The 25753-nt window shown below is 56.0% G+C and overlaps 1 protein-coding gene across 1 annotated transcript; it reads left to right on the top strand.

Annotated features, from left to right (window-relative positions):
- Window positions 1–52: 52 nt before the first annotated feature.
- TWF2 (twinfilin actin binding protein 2) lies at window positions 53–23810 on the top strand. The gene is made up of 9 exons (XM_036390787.2): window positions 53–155; window positions 9892–9969; window positions 13726–13904; window positions 15244–15339; window positions 16074–16178; window positions 20974–21099; window positions 21194–21344; window positions 21753–21874; window positions 22425–23810. Exons 1-9 carry the CDS (start codon window positions 131–133, stop codon window positions 22590–22592), a joined length of 1050 nt encoding a protein of 349 aa, XP_036246680.1. The 5' UTR covers window positions 53–130; the 3' UTR covers window positions 22593–23810.
- Window positions 23811–25753: the final 1943 nt, after the last annotated feature.

Below are 25753 nucleotides of genomic sequence, written 5' to 3'. Positions count from 1 at the left end.
CGGCCGCGGTCCCGCCCCGGGGCGGCGCGGAGCGGAGCGGCCCCGCGCTCCGGAACGGGCGGTGCTGCCTGCCCAGCCGTTTCCTGCCCGGGACGCGGCGGAGCCGAGCGGAGCGGAGCCGAGCGGAGCCATGACTCACCAGACCGGCATCCACGGTGAGCGGCGCCCCCGCCGAGCGCTCGGGTCCCCCCGGCCCATCCCGGGGGCTGCCCCCGCCGCTCGGCCCCCGCCCCGGGCCGGGCTGCCCCGCCGCGCCCCCGGCATCGGCACCCCCGGGGCCGCGCCCCGCGCATCCCCGGCCCCGCCGCGGCGGACTGCGGGCGCTGTCGCGACAGCGGCGGCGATGGGGGCGATGAGATGAAGATTCGGGTCCATCGATTCTTCGGTTGAACCCCCGCAGGCGGGTTTCCTGCGGTTAGCGGGGGAGGGGGACACTGAGTCAGGCTCGGAGGGAGCGTTTGGGTGCCGGCAGGAGGTGCGGGAGGGGGCTCACCCCGGGGTGCCGCCGGTGCGGGGCTCTCCCGCATCCTTTGTCTGGGCTGATGCTCAGCACCCGCCGCGACGTGCTCGGACAGATGTGTCACGCTCGTCTGCCTGGCCGCAGCCCCGGCCACCGCTCCCTTGCCCACGGGGATGCTCGGCCCCAGCTGCTCCCTAGCCCGGGAGAGCTGCGGAGAGCCCGAGTGAATTCCTGCTTCCCGATTTCTCCGCCCGCTCCCCACTGGACCCAGCCAGCACCCCGACACAACGGCTTCTGCATTTCTGAGTGTGCTTGGTGCATGACTGACTGTGTGTCCTCACGGTATTTCCCTCCTGCCCCTCGCCTCGCCAGCTCAATTAGCAATATTAATCAGGAGTAGAGGTGCTGCATAATTTATGTAAGCGAATCAATATGCGAGCAGGGATGTGAGAGCAGCTGCCCCTGGAGCCCTGCTCTGTGCGGTCGGGTGTGAATCCAGCCCGCAGCGTGTCCCGGGAGGGAGCTGGGACAGTGGCCTCGCAGCTCCCTCTGGCCAGCACCTTTGTGCCAGGGTGGGGATTTGTGTCTGCTGGTCCTTCGTGGCAAGAGCATCCTTGTTCCTCCAGAACATCCTTCCCCTCCAGTTGCTTCTGGAGGGGCTGTAGCTGAGAAGTGGCCAGTGATGATGCTTAGATGTTCCTCCTGCTTGTGCTCAGGAGAGCTGGTGGTTCTTGATGGTGTTTGGGTTCTGGTTCATTGCTTCTGGCTTAAACTGAGATCCTGAAGCACATGCTCTAATTAAATCTTCCTTATTTTGTAAAAATACAACAATAATTTAAAAAGTTCAAAATCAGCAGGATGGAGCCCTGCACCCACCTGAGCTCTGGGTGTGCTGGCCCCATCTGCAGAGCTGTCCATGGGGTCTGGGCAGGCAGGGCCTGTGGCACTGTGTGCCCCTGGAGGCTGCTGCCTGTTGCTCTCTGGCCGTGCCCGGCTGCTCCTGTGCTGCTGGTGCTGTCCTTCCTGGCACCCTGCAGCTGCCAGGGAGGGAGATGTGCCAGCTTGGCTCTCTCTGAGAGCACTGACCTTGGCTGACCTTGGTTGCCCACTGCTTGGCAAGCTGTGCCCAGTGCTGGGAGTCACGGCTGCCCGTGGGACGTGACGTGCCCTGTCAGCGGGAAAGGGGAAGGGACGCCACTTCCCCCAAGGAGCTGCAGTGCAGGGAGGGGATGGACATGATGACTGCTCTGGCAGCAGATTCCTGGGCTGGGGTGGAGTAAAATCCCCCCTGTGGTTATGGAAAATAGCTTGTGTTGGGTGGTCTCTGTCACAGCATCCTGGACATCTCTGGGCTCTCTCTCCGTACCCTGTTGCACTGTCTCTCTTCCGGGAAGCTGCTGTTTCCTCTCTGAATGCAAATCTGCCCCTCCAACACCTGTGATGCACAACTGGGGTGCCCCAGGCTTTAAGGGAACCCCCCCTTCGAGGTGGGTTTGGGATATTTCAGTCTGCCCCACCCCGTCATGGTGATTGAATTATTCTGTTTGCTCAGCAAAGAGCAGATTCCATATCAAATGAGGAAGAGCAATCCCACTGCTACTTTCATCCCCTCTACTGAAGCACTGAGGTCTCTTGTTTGTTAGGAGGAGGAATTATTCACTTCTTCCTGGTTTCTGGGGCCTCGTTATCTTTGTGTGCACCCAGCAGTTTCTGTTTCTTCATTTCCATTTCTCTCACACTTTCAGGAAGACATCTGCTCCCAGGGGAATTATGATCAGGTTCTGCAGCTGGCTTAGGGGAGGTTGCAGACAAGCTGGGAGGAGGGATTTTGCTCGACACAGTGCTAGATCTGTGTGAGGCAGGGTGACGTGGTGGTGGGGAACCCCCAGAGCAGAGACACTCCCACGTCATCCCAGCTTTTGGGGAGAAACAGGTGCAGAGGAAGCTCTGACAGTGAGAGCTGGGGGGTCAGGGAGTGCAATCAAGCCTGAGCCTTTCATGCAGGGGCAAGAGGCTAATTATTATTTTTTAGGTATCTTAGGCAGCTCTCTTGAAGGTGCTGGCAAGAAAACCAGGCTGCCATGGAGACTGCCAGGCTGGGGAGGCGGTTGGAAGCTCTCAAAGGGTGCTGTGGGCTTCCTGGGGCTGGAAACCTGCTTTTTAGCTACAGCTGGGAGGACTCATTGAGTGGTTTTGCAGTCCCTATTTTGCTCTGAGTAGCATTAGCATTAGATTGGAACAGCATTTGCTGCCTGAGCTGAGAACCTTGGGAAGGCGGTGCTGAACCGGGGCTTTGATGCTGGTGGGAGGTCATCTGCTTTCAGTTGCTTCTGGGATCTCTTTCAAGACCGCTGGGTAGAGAGAAAAAGTCTCTTAGAGGGTATTTTTTTCATCTAGAAAGTAGAGAAATCAAATGCATTTTGTTTCTTCAACCCAAAAATAGAGTTTGGTACCTGCTCTTTCTGGGGGAGGTGGGAAGAGCTGGGCGTAGGGGAGGACCTTTGCTCCCATCCACAGGGGAGCTGCCACTTTGCCCCAGGATCTTGCTTTGGGAATGCATCTGGTAGGAGTGGATGTTTGCTTCAGGAGGAGCATAACCATGGTGCACATGGGCAGGAATGCTGTCAGGTGGGTAAAAAAAGAGCATAAGGTGGGAGCCAGGAGCTGCTGGGTCTGCCAAAGTCTTAGTGGAAAGCAGGCAGATTCCTGTCTCTCTAGTGAGAAGAAAGAAGGACCTTCTCTGTCCATCCAGCACATCATTAGCCCCTCTCCTCTGGCTGTGCTGGGAGGCAGCACTGGCTCCTGAGGCACCTGGATGCACAAATTTGGGGGGCAGCTTTGGAATGCTGGAGGTACCCCCTAAGCAGAGACATGTCACAAAGTGCCATCAGTGAAGGAGGAGAAGGAGAAGGAGAAGGGGTGGCTGGTTCATGGCCCCTTTTATCCATGGGGAGCAGAGGGCACTGGGCTGCTGCAAGGATATTTTTGAGGAGCCAGACCCAGTCTCTTTTCTGGGGCCACCTTGGAGGTGGATGGGGAGGTACGGCCCATGTCCAAGTGGGGGCACGTCAGGATGGCCAGAGGGGCAGCGCCGGTGGCAGACCAGATCAATGAGATGTCAAACCCCTTGAATGAAGCAGTGGTGGGATGGAGGAAATCCTTTGGAAAGTGTGCAGTGAGCCTAAATGCAATGAGATCGTGGCCATGGTCTGTCCCTGGGTGCCTGCCCCCTGCAGTGCACAAACCAGTGCTGCACTGGTGCCTTTACTGGATGGAGAAAGGAGCAGCAGCCAGCAGCTTCTGCAGGCAAGGACAGACCGTGCACCACCACTCTGCCCCAGGATCCAGCTGATGCTGCCTGCAGGGTGAGTGCTGCCTACCCTGGAGCAAGGGATGAGGAACTCCAATCCAAGGTGGCAAAGTGCAGACAAGACAGGTCCTGGGCACACATGGAAAATCAGGTGTTGAGAAGCAAATGTCTGGTGTCAGGCAGGTGGCTGAAAGTCTCTGGGTGGGATTTGCACTAAGGACCAGGAGCTGTCCATGTGAAATCCTGCAGGAATACAGTCTAGCCCCACAAAAAATTGGGAGAAAAGCTTTGAAGCTTTGCTTGTCTCCTCTCTTGCTCCCTTTCCCCCCCTGCCCCACTCCCTTCTTTCTATTTTCTTCTGACATCTGTAGCTTTTTTCCTCAGAAAAGATTCCCTGCAAGGACATATTTATTTTTTCCATGGTGAGGAATAAAATCCTCTTACTGCTTAAACTGGCCAACCGTGTCCATCGGCAGAAAAGCTTTCTGCAGCAGCGAGTTGAGCAGGCACTGCCTAAAGGAGTTACACTGGGATAGACTGAAAAGAAGGAATTTTAGCAGCTGCAAAAGCTGTTTTGTGCCTGTTGCAGTTGTATCATTTCCTGGCTGCCCAGACCAGGAGCTGGGCAGGGCTGTCTGGGCAGGGAAGGTGTGGGTAATGCAGGTATAACCATGTTTTATTCATCACCATCTTGACTTCTGTCTGGCCACGCATCCCTGGAACTTGGACAAGTTTTGCTTGAGTTTGTGGCTGGATTTTTGGCTGAGTTTCCCTGTTACATCCCAGGCACGCTGTGCCCCGGACAGTGAAAGGGAAGCAGCCGCTTGCAGTCGCATCGAGTTGAAGAAGATGTCCGGGGAATGAAAGATTGATGGCCCGGGGCTCGGGTTTCCCGCCGGGAGGGCAGGGTGGCCGGGTGTACTGGGAGAGGCATCTGTTTCAGGGAGCATGTATTATTGATCTGGGGGCCACGGGGAAGGGTCAAACCAGCAAAAACCTGCTGTGCCCCAACAAGTGGGCGACAGGCTGGAGGAGGGGGGGATGCTGTGGCTGTCACCTCCATCCCTGTCCCGCGGTGCTTCCCCGGGGATTGCGCGGGCGGCTCTGCCGGCATCCCCAGGAGAGAGGGACCCTTGCTTTGGCCACGGTGCCATCAGTGCCTGTGCTTCCCCGGTGCTATCAGTGCCTCTGTGCCCCCCCAGTGCCATCAGTGCCTCTGTGCCCCCTTGGTGCCATCAGTGCCTCTGTGCCCCCTTGGTGCCATCAGTGCCTCTGTGCCCCCTTGGTGCCATCAGTACCTCTGTGCCCCCCCGGTGCCATCAGTGCCTCTGTGCCCCTCCAGTGCCATCAGTGCCTCTGTGCCCCCCCGGTGCCATCAGTGCCTCTGTGCCCCTCCAGTGCCATCAGTGCCTCTGTGCCCCCCCGGTGCCATCAGTGCCTCTGTGCCCCTCCGGTGCCATCAGTGCCTCTGTGCCCCCTTGGTGCCATCAGTGCCTCTCTGCCCCCTCCCCGGTGCCATCAGTGCCTCTGTGCCCCCCCGGTGCCATCAGTGCCTCTGTGCCCCTCCAGTGCCATCAGTGCCTCTGTGCCCCTTGGTGCCATCAGTGCCTCTCTGCCCCCTCCCCGGTGCCATCAGTGCCTCTGTGCCCCCCTGGGCTCCCTGGGGCTGTAAACAGCAGAAGAGGCTCAGTCTGGGGCAGTGTTTGGCACGGTGGTACCCACAAGCAGCATCGTTCAGCAGCTTAAACAAGAGCCATGCTTCAGGCTCTGGAATCTCCTGGGGATTGATCCAAAGGGGCACATCCCAGCACAGGGCAGCCCTCTGGCTGCCAGCAGCCTGTCTGCCAGGAGGTGCAAGGATCTGGCTGCCCTGCTGCTGCCTGAGCTGGGGGAATGCAGGCTTTGCTCTGAATGCACCTTTTGCTCAGTGCTGCCCGAGGGCTGGCACTGTCCTGCCCTCCTTCCACAGCTCCAGTTCTCCTCTGGCACTTTGCCTGCAGGGTCAGGGCCACCTGAAGGCCACTGCTGGCCAGCCACCACCTCCCTGCCACACCGTGGGCTGCCACACCAGCCTGGGTGCCCCGGTGCCATCAGCTGGCTCTGCTCAGCCCTCCACCCCAAATGGAGGTGCCACTGGGCTGGGAGACTGTGTGGGACAAGGGGACCTGGGACCTGCTGTTATCAGGCTTCTAAAGGCTGTTTGTGCACAGGGGACAGCTCACCTGCAACCTACAAACAGGTGGGAGAGGGAGGAGCTGCAGGACTCAGTGGCTGAAGGAGGTTTTGGGCTGGGGTGTGTGTGCCCACCAGGTCTGCCATGAGGGTCAGCAGCAGGGCTGCCTTGTAGAAAGGCCAGAAGGTTCCTCAGATGCCTCTGGGCTCACACTGCCTCAAAGCAGCAACATCCATTTTTTCGGGGCAGGGATGGAGACATGGTGTCCTTCCCAGGGCTTGGGCACCCTCATCATGAGTTTTCCCAAACACCACAGTGGGTCTTGATGTTCCTGACTGGAAAACCAGTACAAACTGTTCATAGTTTTTCTTCTCCTCCCTGGGCTGACCAGCTGCAGCTCCTGCACGCTGTGCCCTCTGGCCCAGGTGCTGTGTGTGCTGTGCCTGGCTCCTTGCACGATGCTGGGTGTGCTGTTGGTGCTGTGCCTGCAGCCTTGTCAGCACCAGATAAGGTGGTCATGCTCTTGTTTGTGCCTTCACCAATGGCTGTGCCTGCAGCAGTGTGAAGTGACTAACCTGGACTTGGCTTGTCACCCACCTCTCTTTGGAGCTGCTGGACCCTGCCCTGTCTGGTCCTTTCTCCAGTTATGGTACTTTGCTTCCTATTGAATTTCATCCTATTTCTTTTTTTCCCAGCCCATTTCTCCAGTCTCCTGAGAGAACGCTGAGTTTTTCTCCAGTGCACACTTGCATCTCCTCTAGCTTCCCACCTTACAGCTGCAGGAAGCACTATTGCAGCTGCCAGAAGTGTTCATGGAGATGTGGATAAAGCTGCACCCACCCCAGGTGCCCAGGACACCTGCTCGATCCCAGCTCTGATCCCTCCCTGAGTGAGTTACCCATGCAGTTCTGTGTCTGTGCCATGGAGGTTCAGCACCCCCATGTTCCCAGGCTGGCATCTGACACTTGGAGACACTTAGAAGCTGAGCTGAGACCCCTGAAGCCCACAGGTGTCTGGCTCTGCTGGAGGAAGCATGAGGGATCTCATGCATCTTGGCCTCAGCAGATCCACACGGGCTGTAGCCTGGCTTGGATTTGTTTCTGGATTATTTGTTCCAGGATTTTCCAGGAACCCGTGTCTAGAGGGTGAGTTGGATGTGTGGGTCCCTTTCAGTCCTGTTGCTCCTCCCTCTCCCTTGGTTTTTATGGTTTCCTCACACATGGGTTTTTCAGCTCTTGAGCTGTATCCTGGAGACCTCCTGGCAGGGGATGCCATGAGGCACCATCTCCAGGGTGAGGTCTCCTCCAGCTCTTCCTGCAGAGCCAACTGTGGACTTCTCTATTAATATTTCAGGCACACAAGCCATCTCATCAAGTCTGCTGTGCCAGTTAAGTGGTAATCATGCCCTAATGAAGCAGTGCTGAGCTCGTGCTCAAACCTTCCCTGGTTTATTCCTCTCCCTCCTCACTGGCTCTTGGCTCTGCATTGTGAGAGGCAGAAGGGGACGTTGGAGACATGCTGGTTTTTATGTAAATGAAAATTGCTTAAAATAAAAACAAAAACAGCAGAATTAAATCTTGCAAGCCCCCTCTGAGGTTATTTTGAAAGCTTTGCTGCTGTCTCCTCTGGAAATATTCTCCCTCCTTGGAAGATCTTGTGGTATTTCCTGTGGTGCTCTTGGCTTCTTGGGCAGCATCCAGGCTTTTCCTCACCCCCCTCAACCCCTGGGTACCTACACAGACCCCAGTGCTTGGCTGTCATTGTCAGCCACTCACCTGCCAGTCATCCTGGCTGTCAATCTGCAGGGCACTCCTAGCATTTCCAAGTGGGCTGCAGGGTTGCATTTGCCCAGACTCCTGATTTTCCAGACCCCCCACCTGCCTTTGGGTTCTGGGAAGGATGGGGTCACACTGGAGGGATTTGCAAGCTGGTCAGTGCTGTAGAGCTCTGCTATTTCTTCCCTGAAGTTGATGCTGTGGAAACATCCAAGAGTGATGTTGTTCTCTCATAGTTTTGCAGTGTAACAGGAGTTGGTGAAACTTGATGCTTATTATGAGTTTTGTCTCCTGCATGGGGTTTCCTGGGTGTTTAAATGTTTTTTTCTCTTCCTCTTCCGCCTTGTGTGTGTGTGCAATAACCACAGATGCTGCCAGAAGGAAACTGCCACTCTCACCAGGGAAAAGGGCTGAAAATATCAGAATATCCTTGGCTGGGCACAGCAGGAGCAGGCTGAGCTCCCAGCTGGCACTGGGAGAGGGTGAATGTCTGCCCTGGGAACTGGGAGAGCTACATGCCCTGATGCTGCTGGAGGGAGCCTGCTTCTGGTGGGATTACACCAGCAAACCTTCTGTTTGTCCCCTGACATGCCATTAAGGAGTGACATGCCTTTGCTGGGGTGTCTGTGTGCCCATCCCTGCAGGCTCCTGTCAGGATGGCATCTCTGGGCCTGTATGGGAGCTGCTGCCTGCAGGGAGCCAGCTGGGAGCTCTCCCTGGCCTGTGCCTCTCCTCTCGTGGGAGGAGGATTCAGCACCCCCTGATCAGGGCAGGCTGTGAGCTGTGAGCATCACAGAGGTGTCACTGTGGGGACAGGCAGGAGTGCCCTGGGAGCTCCCCAGGGATTCCTCCTCCCTCGGGGCTGGGGAGCTCTGGCAGTGCCCCAGTCCAGGGTCTGCCTGCAGGGACTGCGGGCAGCACTCAGTGACAGTCGGTGGCTGCTCGTGTGCCTTGAGCAGTGCTGGTGACATTGGGGCTCCTCTGGGGCTGTGCCAAGGGTGGCACCCAGCGCTGGAGGGACTGCAGGGGACGGATATGGCCCTTGTAGGGATGGTTTCCTCTGCCATGTGCCTTAGCTGTGGGTGCTCTCGGGCTCCAGGCTCCTCCCTGCTGCTGGCACAGCAAAGCCCCAGGAATGGAGGGGCTGCTGATGGAGATTCCAAGCCCAGGTCCTGGTCTGGGCTAAGGGGTGTCTGCCCAGGTCTCTGATCTTTGCAATATCAGTTTCTTGAGTATTTCTAAAACCACAGCAGCTTTTGAAGTCACAGGGCCCCCTTTGCTGCACGGCTGCATCCAGGAAAGGGCTTGGGTGGCTTTAGGGGAAGCCAGGCCAGGAGATGATCCTTGTTGGGGGGTTGGCCCCTCAGAGCCACATCTCCTGGGCTTTGCTTTCACACAGAGCATGTCCTGGGTGGCACGGGGAGCTCTGTGCCAGTGATGCTTCAGGGAGGGCAGATGAAGCCTCCAGAGCTGGCTGGAGGCTGCTCCTTCACTGTCCCGTGCCTCCAGCCGCCTCCTGGTAGCATGCTGAGGATTGGTTGCCATTGCCTGGTGCTCAGGGAGCGGGGTGAGGAGGAGTGCTCCCCAAAACTCTTCCCAAAAGCCTTCTGCAATCCAAACCCTGCCAGCTCCAGAGCAGAACCCTGGGGCTGTTCCTTTCCCTTCCCCACGGGCTCAGCTTCAAACCAGCATGTCCAGTTTGGAGCTGTGCTGGTTCCCAGCCGCTGGGAGCAGCATCCTGCCGTGTGTCACCAGCCTGCCAGGGCACCACAGCCCGCCAGGACATCCTGCAGCCACCCCTGCCGCTCTGTAAAGCCAATCAACTTGTCACTTGAGCTCTCCCTGCCTGCACTGGCCAAGCCACCGTCTAAATTTGGGTGATTATGTTCACCCAGGCCAAGTATCAGGTTCTCTGGGTCACATGTGCTCCCTCCCAGCTGCTATTTAACTCTGGTGCCGCAGGGAGACGCGGCACTTCTCTCCCAGCTTTTGGGGTTTTCTGTTGTTGTTATTTTTTATTAGAATTTTTTTTGCACCAGAGATTTAATTATTATTTTTTTTTAAGTTTAAAATTTCTGTCCTGCCAAGTTGGTCCCCTTTCTGGTCAGTCACTAAGCAACCCAGCACCTGCTTTGATTGCTGAATCTGATCACGATGTTTTTGGTTCTTTCAGCCACCACAGAATTGAGGGACTTTTTTGCCAAAGCCCGAAATGGTTCAGTTCGGCTCATCAAGGTCATCATTGAGGACGGTAAGTCCCATTTTTAGGTGCTTTGATTTACACTCTGGCTGTTCTCTGGTTCCTCTCCTCCTTTCTTCCTCACCACTGCGGTGCCAGCTGTGTTCTTGTAAACCTCAAGGAAAATGCTGCTGGGGCTTCTGGGCATGTGGCAACCCAGACCTGAAATGCAAGCCCAAACTTTGGCTGTGCTGCTGAGCAGCTCTTGGAGCCCCAGGCCAGCTCCAGGGGGGAGCAGTGACTTTGCCAGCAGAGCAATACCAGCCTGGGGTCGGTGCTCTGTGGGGGCTTTTGCTGCTGCTGTGTCATGTTTTATTATGGGATCCCCGTGGCAGGCTGCTGCAGGGAGCCTGGGACATTTGTTGGGGGTGATGCACAGGGATCTTCTTCCTGGGATGTGCCATCCCACAGCTGGCAAGGAGATGGGCAGGGGGGTGCTGGTGGCTCAAGGCCTGCAGTGGCATCCTGTGAGGAATGCCAGACTGAGACCCATCCCATCCCATCCCATCCCATCCCATCCCATCCCATCCCATCCCATCCCATCCCAGGGCTGCCCCTAGCCCAGGATACAGGCTGGCACCAACCTCACTCGTGTTTGTCCCATGGAATGGCTCCTTTGGGTGCCCTTTGCATGTGTCAAGCAAGTGAGCAGAGCTGAGCACTGATTGAGTGTTCCAGGGGCGGGGAGCTGCCCTGGTGTAGGTTTTCCATCACCTCAGCCTCATACAATTGCAAATGAATGACTTGTTTCTCCAGCAGCAGCAGGGACATTACTGCCATGCCAAGCTGCTGTCACCACCTCCCCTGGGTGGGCCATCAGAGCAAACACCGAGGTGGATGTGGTTGTAAGGAGCCTGTGGTCATAAGGAGCCCACCTGACCTTTGGAGAGGCCACAACGTCCTGTTCAGAAGAGCAGCATGACTGGAAATGCATGGGACACATCCATGGAACTGCAGCAGCAGGGCCCAGCAGTGTTGGCTTTGGCCTTGGCAAGGTCCCCACTGTTGGGGGGTGAAACATCCACATCGTTTCTCTGGAGTGTCTTTGACAACAATTTTGTGCTCTCAGCTTCTTTTGCTTTTCTAAAGTGGGAGTCAGGTTTGTGTTAGGATAAGTCATGCCTGTCCCTAAGCCTGGACTTGGGATGCTCAGGGCTTGTTCTGCTGGTTTTGGGTTGTGGCTGCTGATGCCAGTGAGGGAGACTTTTTATCACCAATGGAAAACATTTCCCACCATCTCTGCTGTGGCTGAAAGGGATGGTTTATCTGTGCATTGCCAGCAGCAGGGCCAGCACTGTGCTGTCACACAGGGGACACCAGCCTGCTGGGCAGGCTGCCTGGGCACTCAGAGTGGCCAGGCAGATGTCACAGACAGACAGACAGACAGACAGACAGATGCTCACCCTGGAAGGGAGGTGTCCAGAGCAGCTTGGGGAGGACATGCCAGCTGCCCTGCCTGCACAGGGATGTGGAAGGGGAGCCTCCCTCTCTGCTGGATGGCTGCAGCACCTTTTGCCCTGTGGAGAATTTGTCTTGGGGCATTTTGGAGCAGGCAAGAGTGAGTAGAAGGAGAGGAAGATGGTGCAAGGAGCCTTATGGCAGATGCTCTGTGTCCAGGCAGCTCCAAGGCCACCATTGTGGCTGAGTGACCCTTTGGGAGCAATTGGAGAGGTTGTTTTTCCTTTGAAGGGCTACTGGCAAGAGCTGAGATTGGAAGGAGGAGGGAGTAGGGGAGCAGGATGTGCACCAAGGCTCAGCAGCAGTTTCCTGCTGTGAGAGCAGCTTGTGCTCCTGCTGTTTTTAGATGATGCTCTGCTCCTCACTGCCAGCAGGATTTGGGACAAGATTGGCTTTGTGGACTTCCCTGTTGGATGCATTTCTTTACTCACAGGTGGTGGTGTACCCTGAGTTTTGCAGATTGGCACCCACCAGAGCTGCAGGCAGGGTTGTAGAGGCATTTCAGAGCAGGACAGGGAGTGCTGGGGGCACCTGAGAGCCAGAAACGCTCCCAGCTCTGCTTTTCCAGCAGCAGCCCCTGGGACAAACAGAGCCTGACACAGCCAGTGCTGTGTAACTCTCCTGAAGGGAGTCTGCTCTGAGTTTCGCCTTTCTGACACTGCCCAAGGAGTAAAATTTGTCCCTGAATGGATTGAGCAAACTGCAAAGAGCTCGGGGGAGAGGTGAGGGCTGCCAGCTCCCAGCAGCACGGCCGGGTCGGGCTGAGTCACAGCCCGGGAATAGCCCGGGGTGACTCAGCACTGATCGCTCTGTGAGTGAGGTGTTGGGTTGTTTTGCAGACAGAGATACCCTCGAGCTGCCAGTGGGTTTGGCCCTGCGAAATCCCTGCAGTTTCTTCTTTGTGATGCACAAATCCATTCGCAGAGCTTTGTGTTTATTTTAGGAGTACACTGAGGTTTTTGTGCTTCCCTTTCTCCAAACAGGTAGTTTTGGAAAAGGTAAAGTATTTCAAGCACCTTGTTCTGTGCTGTCCTTGTTACTGAACCAGCAACTTGTGCCACCCATGCACCAGTAACTGGATTGAGTAGTGGTGGCAGATGCCAGGGCAGGGCAGGGGAGGGCACTGCTGTCACAGGGGATGGCCTGCCTGGGTGGGAACAAGGGGTGGGTAATTCCCCCCAAACCCTTCATTCCTCAACTGTTTTCCTTAAAAGCTTTCCTGCTGTGAGATCTGGAGCTGCTGAGCTGAATGGGTTGGGAGGGAGAGGGTTGTGCCCCAGCCACGGGGCTCCCTGGCTCCCAGTGGGCAGAGGTCCTGGCAGGGCATGGCCTCAAGTGCTAATTGCCCAAAGCCCCAAAACATTTTGCTTTGGCACCTCCAGAATTTCCTACATCTTGTTCTGAGTCCTGTAATCTCCCCCCAGACCTTTCTGCAGCTACAAATGGAGTAGAAATACAGGCTGTTTTCCAGCAACCTATGCTGGTATCCCCAGCACCCCCACTTTTCCACCCAGCCATCCCAAAGCTTGACTTGACCCTTGCCAGGGTGTGGATTCATGTCTGTAGGATGCCTGCACCAGTGTTTGAATCCCAGCTGAGCAGTGCCCGGCTCACAGGGCTCCCAGTCCCACTGCCCCTGCGGTAGCAGCTGAAAATGATGCCCTGAGGTGTGTGTGAAATGCACAGGTTGTTTCCAGAGGCTGGGGCTCTCCTGCCAGCATGGTCCCCTCCAGGCTGGGGACTGTGGGACATCCCTGCTGCCCACAGACATGGGCTTTGGGTATCAGCTCTGATTTTGACCCCTGTGAGTTACAGGGAATCCAATGGGAGCAGCTTTGGCTCATCACCCTGGATTTTGCTGAGACCATTACTCTTCTCAGCACCCAAAATGTTGGTGGTTCTCTGTGTTCCTGGTGAGGTGTTCTAGTGACCCTAGGGCTTGTCCAGGTGGGGTGGGGGAGCTCTTGTGAGTGAGGAGGGGTGGGTGGGACTGCAGAGCTGGAGGGAGCAGGAGGGAAGGAATCCACAGGTGATCACCAGAGAGACTTTGCTGTGGGAAACACAGAAAGGGAAGAGAAGTTTGACAGGGGGCTGGCCAAAAACCAGCCCTCCACAGCAGCCACAGCCCCCTGGTCTCTCCTGGTGGAAATGTACACTCCTGCACGTGGCTTGAGGTCACAATTTGTTCTTCTGCAGTACAGCGTCACTGTTGGTGGTGGAGCTGCCATGAACCCTTAGTGAGCCACCACCTGGTCCTGGAGAAGAGCCTTGCTTTGGTGTAACCCCACGTCTGCTGTGTTCTCCTTGCAGAGCAGCTCGTGCTGGGAGCCCACAAGGAGCTGTCCCGGCGCTGGGACACCGACTATGACACCTTGGTGCTGCCCCTGCTGGATGAGCAGCAGCCCTGCTACGTCCTGTACCGCCTGGACAGCCAGAACGCCCAGGGCTACGAGTGGCTCTTCATCTCCTGGTCCCCCGACAGCTCCCCGGTGAGCCCCAGCCCCTGGCACCCACCTGGGGACAGGGACCTGCCCGGGGAGGGACAGGGACAGGGGGTGCTGGCCATGGGGACTGTGCCCTGGGGCTGGGGAGGAGCATTCACACCCTGGTGGTTGAGAAATGGAGGCTGCTGTGGGGATGGGGAATGTTTTAAGACACAAAGAGATACACTGGGACTGTGTCTCTGTCCTATTTCAGTGCTAGTGAGGAGATGGAGGAGCTGGGATGTGGAGGGGGGAGTGGTGTGGACCATGAGGCCAGGATGGAGACAGCCCACCATGGCTCTGGCCATTGCTGGCAAGAGCTGGCACTGATTTGCCTCCAGCCTGGCCCTGCTCTGCTTGAGGCTGTTGCAGAGTGGCTGCCAGCCCTTCTCCAGGCCTTGCTCCAAAATCAGCTGGTGGAGAGTGACACAAAAGGGCTGCTTGGAGGGGAAGCAGGTTTAGAGGATGTCAGTGGTACAGCTTGGAAAATACCATCCTGTTGAGCACAACAGCTGAAATTTACTGATGTGTTAACTATATACATATTTGTGTGTATATATATATATATACACATGTATACATATACAGATATATGTATACAGTATATATATATATGTATATGTGTGTATATATATATTCCTATGTATTTCTTTATTATGTATTTATTGTAATCTATAAGCTAGATAGATTTACTGCCACATTAATACATGCACTGATCACATATATAAAAATATGTATATAAGTGCACCAGTGTATATAAGTGCACCACATATATAAAAATATGTATACAAGTGATATATATGTAATTTTATAAGCATGTGCATACTTGTGCATGTGTACATGTACATATACAGGTGCATATGTAATAATATATTTTTAAAATATGTATATCTTTCAACAAACCACAGGGGCTCTTACTGCAGAAGCACAGTGTGCCCAGGAGAACTTGCCAAAGCTCTTCCCTGCATTTTGCAGAATGATGCAATAGAAGTGCCAAAGGCAAAAGTCACTTTTAAGTGGGTCTGTGGTATTTGTGCCTCCTCTAACCCAGGTGCTGGTGGGAAATGGTGCTCTGGAGCTCAGGGACTGGAAAGCAAAGCATGGAATAAACTGTTGGGTTGTGGGCAGCTCTTGGCAAGGCTGCAGCCCCAGAAATAGTGCTGGTGGGTTTTCCCAGCTGATCCCTACCTGGGGCTGCTGCCATTAAAACTCAGACCCAGCCAGAAACTCGGTGGGTGCTGCCAGGAGAGGCTGAGGTGTGTGGGGCCCGTGGTGGGGTGGTGGCTGTGAGCACTGGGCCCCCTCTGGTCCCCTGTGTGACAGCAGTGCCCCCCTGTCCTGGCAGGTCCGGCTGAAGATGCTCTATGCTGCCACCAGAGCCACTGTGAAGAAGGAGTTTGGTGGGGGGCACATAAAGGACGAGATGTTTGGCACAGTGAAGGTACTGTGGTGGGTCCTGGGCTCTGACCTGAGCTTCAGAGCCTGCCCAGAGCTCAGTGTGAGCGGGTGGGTGTGGGATGCTGGTGTGTGGTGAGGGAGCAGCAGGGTGTTGGTCCTCCACGCTGCTCCCTGCACGGCCAGTGCTGCTCTCTGCTGCCTGCACGGCCTGGTCTGTGACAGGGAGCTGGGAGAGGCGGGAGGGAGGCTGTGACATGTGGAGCTTTGTGCTGAATGGCAGAGGAGGTGCCAGGTGGTGGCAGTGTCACTCCAGCAGCCAGAGCTGCTCCACACCGGGGTTAGCCCCTGCCTTGCATGGAGGTTTCTCCTCCCCTTTCATGGCCAGAGGGAGCTGCACAGCCGGGGCCATCAGTCCTGCTGGGGCCTCTGGTGCTGGTGGAAGCCAGGGAACATTCCTGCTCTTCTCCAAGGTCCCTCTGCTGCTCCTGGGCTATGGGCTCTGCCTTTCCCTCTCACTTCCATGCTCATGAGCCTCATGAAACAGCCAGAGGAGCCCACTGCCACAGCCATGGGTGACTGGGGAAGGGCAGGGGTGTCAGGAAACACAAATGGAGTGTGGGATTTGCATGGAGGAATCTGAGAGCCTCAAGGTTGGTCCTGCTGGTCAGGAGGGAGCCTGAGACTCTCTGGGTCACTCAGACTCAGCTCAAGGCTGGGGGCACACCCAGCCCTGCAGCAGTGCCCACCTGTGACAGCTGCCCTGTGCCCTGTCTGCAGGAGGACGTGTCCCTGAGCGGGTACCAGAAGCACGTGTCCTCCTGCTCTGCCCCCGCCCCGCTGACCGCAGCCGAGCAGGAGCTCCAGCAGATCCGCATCAACGAGGTGGGTGTGCTGCAGGTGGTGTCCAACAGCAGGGATGGTGTCCAACAGCAGGGATGGTGTCCAACAGCTGGGATGGTGTCCAGCAGGGCAGGGTGACCAGCAGGGGTGGGTGTCCATCAGGGGTGGGTATCCAACAGCCCTGGGAGAGGAGCCTGAGGCCCTCTGGGCACAAAGGGATGGAGGATGCAGGGAGTGAGCATCCAGCTAAAAGGGATGGCTCATTTTTACTTCACTCTCTGCCGTTTAAACCATTCCTGCCCTTCTCAAGGTGGATGAGCACCCTCACAGTCAGACTGGTAGCATAAAGAGGAATTTACACTATTCTTTTTTTCCCCTTGCTTGGACATGAGCTCAGGCCTGTGTTTTGCTGACAGTCAGAAGTGGTTTGAGGTTGAAAGCAGGTCTGTAACCTGTGGGTATTGGAGCAAAAGCCAGAGCTGAGTTGAGGATGGGGAAAGCAGGAAGAATTCAGGCTTATCTTTGAACTGCAGCAGCAGCAGCATCCTCTCCCATACACTTCCTTTCTCTCTATAAATACAAGGGATGCTGTCCCAAGAAATACAGATCTTAGCCTGTATTTGAGGCTTATGTGCTGGAAAGGATGGGAAGTGGTGCACTTCCACAGGTAGGGCTGGGGGCACATAAGGCTGTGTCACCATTGCTCCCTGCTGGCATTTCACAGCCTCTGTGGTGCTGTGACACACTGAGGCAGAAAAAGGGGTGTGCTCACTGTTGGGGAGACCACTTGGAAGCAGTATTTTGTTTTGGGATGGGGGAATTTCCCTCAGATGCATGGAAAGCTTTCCTCTCTAGAGGAGCATCCCTGTCCTCTGCCTGTGCTGGGGCTGTGGCTCTCAGGGGTGGCTCAGGACATTGTGTGAGGTGTGAAGCCAATCAGCCCCATGGCATTCATTGATAGCACAGGTGAGACAGGAGGTTTCTGCCTGTCAAAGCAGGTCTGGGGGTGATTTCCACCTGCCAGAGCAGGTCTGCAGGTGGCAGAGTTGAGGGACATTTGGGAGATGCTACCAAGGGGTGCTCTCCACCAGGTGGGTCTTAGGGGAGTTATCCCAGCTCCCAGCCTGGAGGGCAGAATTTGTTCTGCAGGATCCAAGGAGATGCCCATGTTTGGAGAAGAGAGAGGTGCTGATGGTGACTGTGGTTTGTTTGGCACCTTGAGACATCTGGACTTGATAATCCTTGGGGGTCCCTTTTGACTCAGCTCATTCTGTGGTCTGCCTTCACCCTGTCTGGCCTGTGCTGCAGGATTGAGTAGTTTGGGGGGCTGCTGGGTGTGTTTTACAGGGCTGTATGGCCCAGGTAAGTGGTGCTTGTGATGCTCATTGATCTGCCTCATTCTCCTTCCCTCCCACCCTTGCCTTTGGGAGATGCAGCTCCTGATGGAGGTGCTGCTGCTCTCTGGTGTGTTGGGGGTTATTTTAAGGGTGCATGGTCCCCTGTGTCAGCCTGGGCCACAGGGAGGAGCACTGACATTGAGACAGAGATGAAGATGGATATATTTTTGCCTGTGGATTTAAAGGTGGGAAGTAGCCACGTGCTGGGTGTGCTGAGGGGTCTCTGTGTTGGTGTCACAGCCTGGTACAGTGAAGCTTCCAGCCTTGTTCATTGCCTGCAGCTTGCAGGGTCCAGGGCCCTGTGCAACCCCTTGTGTTCAGCCAATCCATTAGGATTTCAGAAGTGGCACAAGGGACATGGTTTCTTTAAAAGCCACCAGCCCATGAGGGCTTTGCTGTGCCCCTCACCTGGAGCTGCCCCTGGGCCCCACTCCCCTCCCCTCCCCTGTCACTCTGCTGACCACAGCCTTCCAAGGTGTCTTGGGCAGACTTGCAGCCTTCACTCCACACATGGCTGTGTTTCTGGTCAGGAGAAGCTGCTTGGGCTCCTCCCCAGCCACCAGGTGAGTGTGGAGAGGGGATGGGAAGGGCAGGACAGCCCAAAGGGTGAGGGCTGCAGGGCAGCAGAGTGGCCTTTGACACTGAGCAAGGAAGGGCTCAGGTTTGCGCATCCCCCAGGGAGCTGCCCAGCCCTTGGCAAAGCAGGTTTTGGGCTGGGGTTTGAGGATTGGAGGGGCAGAGGTGATGTGATGAGTTAACCCCCTTTCTGATAGCTGGGTGGGAGCTCATGGAAATTTGCCACTGCTGTAAATGTGTGTATATTTTTACTAGCTGGAAAATGCCAGCATTACTGAGCTGATCGTTGTCACAGACCGTGGGCTAAGAAACAGCTTTGAGCTTGGCACTGAGCTCAGCACCCACGGCTGGGGAGTCTTTGTAGAAGTGGTGCAGGATCAGAAGCAGGGGTGGAGGGGGAGCTGGGCATATCCCACTGGCAGGCCTGTGGGGCAGAGGAAGGCAGCCTTGGAGCTGGGGGAGAAGGCAGGAGAATTGAGGAGAAACAAAGGTGAGGGTGCCATTGCAGTGTGTCCTTCACAGCTGCCTGCAGTGCTGGTGGTGCTTCACCAGAACCCTCCCATGAGGACTTTGCCATGAAACAGAGAAATGCTCCTCAGGCAGGGTCAGCACCACCCCAGGGAGGAGGGAAGAGGAGGAGAAAATCTCACCCTAAAGAAAAGGGGATAAAACAGCCTCCAGGCAAGCCTGCTGCTGGCGAGGTTGGGAGGCTGGGATGCAGCACATGCTCAGCTGTCCCATGCACTGCTCCCAGGCTGTGCCCTGGGGAGTGCTCAGGCAGCCAGATTTGAATGTTTCTGAAAAGGGAAGGAGTAGAAAATGCAGAGGTGTATGGGGGAGTTGATGTTGCTGGGACAAATTTCCACCTCCTGGTGTTTTTGGACTTCAGTGTGCTTTGTGTCAGAGCTGAGGTCTCTGTGGTCCCACTGTAACTCTCCTGGTCTTCCTGCATTTATGGGAGACGAAGCTGGGGTTCTGGAGGTTGTAATGTCCTTGTGCTGCACCTCTCCACAGGGTGGGACCAGGGGAACTTGTGTTTGTCCTGAATCCCTGAAGGGGTGCTTGCCTCAGGCCCTTGCTGGTGCCAGGGCAGCCTGGGGATGAAGTCAGCTGGACTTGGTGCCCACCTGAGCAATCATTTCCCTTTCCTGAGAGCTGCACATCAACACCCTGCTCATCCTCCAGGATGCTTGGCATGGATAGGGGCCTGGGCATTTTTTTTCCCTCACAAACCTTCCATATATGCTCCTTAGTGGAGGATAGCCCAAAAGCTGTTGCTGCAAGTGCTGGAACTCCTCCAGACCCTGGACTGGGGCCACCCTGAGTGGGGAGCCAGGAGGAGATGGGTCAGGGATGGGCTCTGCACAGGGATGTTGCTGGAGACCCTGCATGCCCAGGCTTGGGGCTGCACTGGCATCTCCTGTGTTGTTTTTTGCTGCTCTCCCTGCCCCACATGGCTGGGATCAGCCTTGCCTGTGCTCCAGCAGGGGTGCTGCAGCTCCCTCCTCCTGGCACATCGGTGTGTCCCTCCCCTTCTGCTGTCACATCCCCCTCCTGTGCCATTGACAGTGTGTCTCCTCTCCCCACGCTCTCTCAGGATTCCTGCTCCCAAGGCTCGAGCACTGAGATGGTAGGCAGCTCTGCTCTGCTCTGCTCTGCTCTGCTGGCTTGGTGCCTGGTTTCTCCCCCTCCTGGCAGTGTTTTCCTGCATGCTCTGCCCCAGGCATCTGGCTCCATCCTGTCCCCAGGGTGTGGGGCTGTGTGGGGCTGCTGTGACAGAGGGCAGCCTGTAACAGCACCCACCTTGGTGCTGCCGAGTGGTTTTGAGATGTCAGCTCCAGCTCTTGTGTTTCTCTTGGCATGCCTTGACTTCTGTTCCTTTTCTCTATCAGGGGGAGGGAAATGAAGAAAGAAAAAAAAAAAAATAAAAACAACCATAAAGGTTGGACTCTATCCCAAATCCCCCAAACTGATCCCAAAGGAAAGGGACCCACGCTCACTGCAGGGTACTGGGATAGTGTTGTGGAGTGCTTCCCTGGGAGGGGGTCTGGAGGTGGGAGGGGCTCCTCTGCCATGGGGTGACCCCGTGTCCCTGTATTCTGTGGCAGATGGTGGGGGGCTGTTGCTGCTGCCCATCGCTGGTAGAGTACCCCGACCCCGAGGAGGTATGGTGTGCCCCCCGTGTCTGCCCTGCTCCCAGCCCCGCCAGGGACCCTGCTGGGCCTGCCTGGAGCCTCCTGCAGCCTTTTCATGTCTCTGCAATCTCTTTCTCTCCCCTCTCTGAAGTGGGGTTTGGTCTCCTGGACGAGGGGGTTTGCTGGGGATATGGCTGGCAGCTTCTGCCTTGTAGGGGTTGGGAAAACAGCATCTGGGATCTTTGTGAGCTGTGGATCTCCAGTCCCCAGCTCTGGCGTTGGAGGGATGTCTGTCTGCTGCAGTACAACCCACTGAGGAGGGTGGGGTGCCCAGCTGAGGGCTGTGATTATTCCAGGGCTTCCCCTGTCACCCACAGGTTGCAGCTGGAGATGATCAGAGAGGAGGTGTGCCAGTGCTGGTCACAGCATCCCTGCAGGGATTCCCTGGGGAATGTTGGTTTTGAGCTGGTGTTTGCTGAGAGTGAAGCAGGAGGTGTGGGGGTGCATGGCTGGGCTGGGTGATGTCCTGGAGAGGTGGGATGGTGACAGGCACCACCATCCTGAGCCTGGCTGACTCTCATGGTTTAATGCCATGATCCCTGTGGGACAGGTGTCAGACACCTCCTTGGAGGAGAAGCCTTTAGCTGCAGAACCAGCTGGTTTTCCTGTTCCTCCCTTCCCCACGCTTTTTCACTGTGCCCTGACGCTGGAGGTGGTCTCCATCCCCAGGTGAAGACGGAGATCAGCGTGGAGAGCAAGCACCAGACGCTGCAGGGCCTGGCCTTCCCCCTGCAGCTGGATGCCCAGCAAGCCATCCAGGCTCTCAAGCAGAAGAAAATCAACTACATCCAGCTGGTAGGTCCCTCACATGGCTTCTCTGTGCCCCACTCCCCACATCCTGCTGCTGTCTCTCACTCCCATCTGCTCCCTGTCCCCTTCTGTCCATCAGAAGCTGGATCTGGAGCGGGAGACCATCGACCTGGTGCACACGAGCCCCACGGAGATCTCTGACCTGCCCAAGAGGATCCCCCAGGACTCTGCTCGCTACCATTTCTTCCTCTACAAGCACTCACACGAGGGAGATTACCTGGAGTCTGTTGGTGAGAGCCTCAGCACTGGGAAGGGCCGCTTTGAGCCGGTGCCAGTCCCTGTTTTTCCTGGACCACTGGTTGCATGGAGAGCAGGCAGGGATGGGCACAGGGATGGTGCATAGGGAGCCTCGAGTCAGTTCCCTCCCGTGGTGGGTGCTGCAAACCCTTTGGTGCCATGTGCAGGGCAGGTCTCTGGGTGCTGCCCCAGAGCACTTGGTGGTGGTGGTTTGGTTTCCTCCAGTGTTGTGGGGGCACCAGGGGGGATTTGGGAGGGGAGATGGATGGGGTGGCTCACCCTCTGTTGCCGGATGTTGTCTGGCACTCTGGGCTGGAGGAGCTGTGAGCAGGGTGGGATGCAGCCGGTGCTCCCTGGCCATGGGCCTGGGCAGTGCCACAAGCCCTGCTCTGTTTTTGCAGTCTTTATCTACTCCATGCCCGGGTACAAGTGCAGCATCAAGGAGCGCATGCTCTACTCCAGCTGCAAGAGCCGGTTGCTGGACACGGTGGAGCAGGAGTTTTGCTTGGAGATAGCCAAGAAGGTGAGAGTGACCCCCCCAGAGGTGATGGAGCTGGACACTGCCAAGGGGCTGTGCTGCAGCTTTAGTTCAGCCCCTCTGATGGGCTTGGGGGGGAGCTGGGTGTCCCAAAGTGGGTGTCTGTGACTGTGTTCGCAGGGGTCCCAGGATGAGGGAAGAGATGAGAATGTTGACTCCATGTTTCAGAAGGCTTGATTTATTATTTTATGATATATATTATATTAAAACTATACTAAAAGAATAGAAGAAAGGATTTCATCAGAAGGCTAGCTAAGAATAGCAAAAGAAAGAATGATAGCAAAGGCTTGTGGCTCAGACTCTCTGTCAGAGCCAGCTCACTGTGATTGGCCATTAATTAGAAACAACCACATGAGACCAATCACAGATGCACCTGTTGCATTCCACAGCAGCAGATAACCATTGTTTACATTTTGTTCCTGGGGCCTCTCAGCTTCTCAGGAGGAAAAATCCTAAGGAAAGGATTTTTCACAAAAGATGTCTGTGACATGTGTCAAGCCCCACGGGAGCTGCTGAGCCCGTTTCCATTTCCCAGATTGAGATTGACGACGGGGCGGAGCTGACGGCGGAGTTCCTGTACGAGGAGGTGCACCCCAAGCAGCACGCCTTCAAGCAGGCCTTCGCCAAGCCCCGGGGGCCCGTGGGCAAGCGGGGACAGAAGCGGCTGATCAAGGGCCCGGGCGAGAACGGCGAGGACAGTTAGACCCGCGGGCGGGCACGGACACCATCCCTGCGGCGCTTCCCGCCCTCCTCTCCGCTGACCTGGGGATCTTTCCCTCCATCTCAGCTGTTTTTTTGGTTTTTTACCTTTTTTTTTTTTTTTTTCCTGTTTCATTCCTTTTTTAAACATCTGGATGGCTTGTTGCACCTGGGGGCAGGGTGGTGGGCAGGGTTCAGGGTGGGTGGTCGCGGGTTCTGTTCCTCGTGTCCTTGTGCGAGCCCCGGGGCAGCAGAGCCACGTCCCCAGCCTTGCTCCTGTCCCCCTCAGGGTCACAGCCACTGCTCTCGGTGTCCCCTGGGTGACTGAAGGACACACTCACCTGAAAGCTGCTCTATGCAAAGGGAAGGGGGTTGGGGATTCCTGTTTGAAAAGAGAAAATGCTTCTTTCCCTGTCCCCCCCAGCCTCCAGACTCTGTTCCCCTGTCCCACTCTTGGTGTGCACGGCCCCTCTGCCCCCGGCTGGAGCGATCCCACACCCGCTCAGGGTGTGGGCAGGACCCCCTGTGGGGTGGGCTTTGCTTCCTGTGGGATGGGAGCTTCTCCCTGCAGAGAGCCAGGCAGCGGGAGGTGGAAGTTCCCCACTGAGTCCTGAGCTCAGCCTGGACCTGGAGAAAGGTGACTCTGCCTTTGGGTGATGTTTGCTTCTCCTTTTTGAACTGCTCCAGTAAGGTTTTCCCCCTCAGAAGGAGCTGTTACAGCCCTGACTCGGCCCTATCCCTGTTTAGGATGGGATCTGGGGGGTTCCTGAGCCCTGGTCCCCCATCTCCATTCCCCAGCCCCCACCATTTCCTTGCCCCCAGGTTCTCAGCTGGGTCTGTGGGCTGGGGCAGCCCCGTGTCTCAATAATCACCGTGGGCTACTCCAAATCCTTGTGTGGGGGAGCATGACAGCCCCTGTGTGCCCTGGGGGTGTCCCCAGCCACCAAGGGCCATCATAAACTCCACGGTCCGAGCCTGGCACTGTGATTTGGGCTGCACTGGGGGCAGAGCACCTTGCTGCTGGGTACCAGCAAGGGCTTGAGAGCCACCTGCCTCCCTGAGAGGATGGCAAAGGGGTCAGTGAAACCCGCCCTCTGCTTTCCAGCTGTGGCAGTGAACGTCCAGATGTTGCCTCGGTGGAGTCAGGGGGTTGAGGCTGGGAGGAGCAGAGCACACTGTACTGAACGCTGTATTTTCTAAAGAATAAAGTATTTTTAAAACAGTCTGATGCTCTTTGGAGGTCCCCTGGGTTCCCCATATTTGGGCATTTAGCAGCTGTGACTCTGGAGCTGCAAAGCAAATTGCTTGGACATTGTGAGCTGGGAGCCAGCAACTCTCACAACCCACCTGCCCTGGCTGAGTGCAGCCCTCACCACCTTGAAGGACATCCACAATCCAGGGGTCTGGCACAACCACCGTGCCTGGCAGAGGTTTTTACACTGAGCCACTCCAGCAGTGCCCAGGATTGAGCTGGCTGCAGGAGGCAGCATCCCTGCTCAGCCCAGCTTTCCTTATTTTAATAAGGAAAAGGCTGGTGATTTTGCAAGGTTGTGAAGATGCCCCTGGGGCTGTTCTCTTGCCTGGAGTGAATTCCTGCCTGGCCATGAGGAGGGAAGGCAGGAGGACGCAGAGCCAAGAGAAGAATTGGGAATGCAGTGGGATCTGCCTCCGTCCTAGGCTCCTCACCCAGGTCAGAGCATTGCCATGTCTTGGCTTTACCCTTTGTGCCCAGGATGAGGTGGAAGATTTGCAAAGCCAGCTGTAAAATGTTTTTTAAAAAAGGTTTAATGCAAAAAAAAAAAAAAAAAATCCAGCCCTGAATCAGTTTCTTTTTGCCATGGAGGAGAAGGAGGGAAGATCTGCTATGCAGGAAGCAGCCTCAGTGCAGGAAAGCTCCCTCTGTATATAAATGCTAATAAGCCTGGCTGATGCCACCAGAGTCATTTGACAAGCTGAGTCACCCTTCTCCTTCAGATCTTCCTCCCCTTCTGTGCTCAGTAATTTTTAGCTTGCCCAAATAGTGAGGGGGAGTGAGGCTGTGCCCCTTTTCCCACCTGTCCCATGCACTGCCCCCACCCCCTGCCATGCAGCCATTGCAGGTGACAGCCCCCTGTGCCAAAGGCCCGTGGTCATGGGAGAGAGGGCCAGGAGCAGCCCAAAGCCTGGGCACCCTTCCCATCCTATCTCATCCTGTCTCTTGCCCCATCCCATTCCATGTCCTTTCCTATCCTCCAGCCCTTTCTTCATCTTCCATCCCTTCCTATTCTGTTCTCACCTGTCCCCTCACATCCTATCTCATGTCCCCCATCTCTTCCCATCTCACGCTTTCCTTTCCTGTCCCAACTTCTCTTTAAGGTTTGAGCTAAAAGTCTCTGCTGCTGCTGCAGAAGACCTGGGGTTTGAGGCAATGCTTGGGAAAGCCACACAAGCAGTGGCTTGTGCCACCTGAGGGCACGTGGCATTTGCCTGGCTGGGCAGGGGACAGCAGGGCACTGCCTCTTTCAAAGAGAAGGGGCAGCTGCAAGGGGCTGTGGCTGAGCACCACACCCAGCCTGAGTGCTCAGGGCTTTTAAGATTCACACACAAAGGTTCATGGACTCCACAGCAAATGAGCTGCAGAGTAAATGATAGGACTGTGATGCTTTTCTTTATGGGATTCCCACATGGAAAAGGGCAAAATCTCAGAGGAGCTGACACCTTTGGCTTCCACTCCCCTGAGATCTGGAGCAGAGGGGCTGCAAATGAGTTACACCTGGTTGTAAGCTGAATATGTAAATTAAGAGTCAATTGGCACCTGGGCTATGAAACCTCAGGTGCCTGTGGGAAAGGAAGATGAGTCTTTGCCCTCCCTACAATCCTTGGGGAATGGCAGGAAGCAGGTAGGAGCAGCAGGGAGGGAAAGGCTATTTACCTGGGGAGTAAGGATATCTGGGATCAGCCCCCTGGGACTGTGCAGGGTTGGGAGGAGGGTGTCTAACCTAACCTAGGATGATGAGGGCTTGGGATCAAGCTGGAGGGTGGCTGGGGCACAGAATGTCCTAAATAAGCAGGAGTCCAGCTGTGCTGTGGTGGGCTAGCAGCTCTGGGCCAGGGGCTACCTTGCATTAGGCTTTTGCTGCCTTGTGCCAGTGTGTGCACCAACAAGAGTGGTTAGTGGTGAGTCCA

Source organism: Molothrus ater, chromosome 11 (assembly GCF_012460135.2).
Source record: "Molothrus ater isolate BHLD 08-10-18 breed brown headed cowbird chromosome 11, BPBGC_Mater_1.1, whole genome shotgun sequence".
In the NCBI taxonomy this organism is placed as follows: domain Eukaryota; kingdom Metazoa; phylum Chordata; class Aves; order Passeriformes; family Icteridae; genus Molothrus; species Molothrus ater.
Note: the sequence above shows the minus strand (reverse complement) of the source record. Positions and strands in the feature narration are given on the sequence as shown.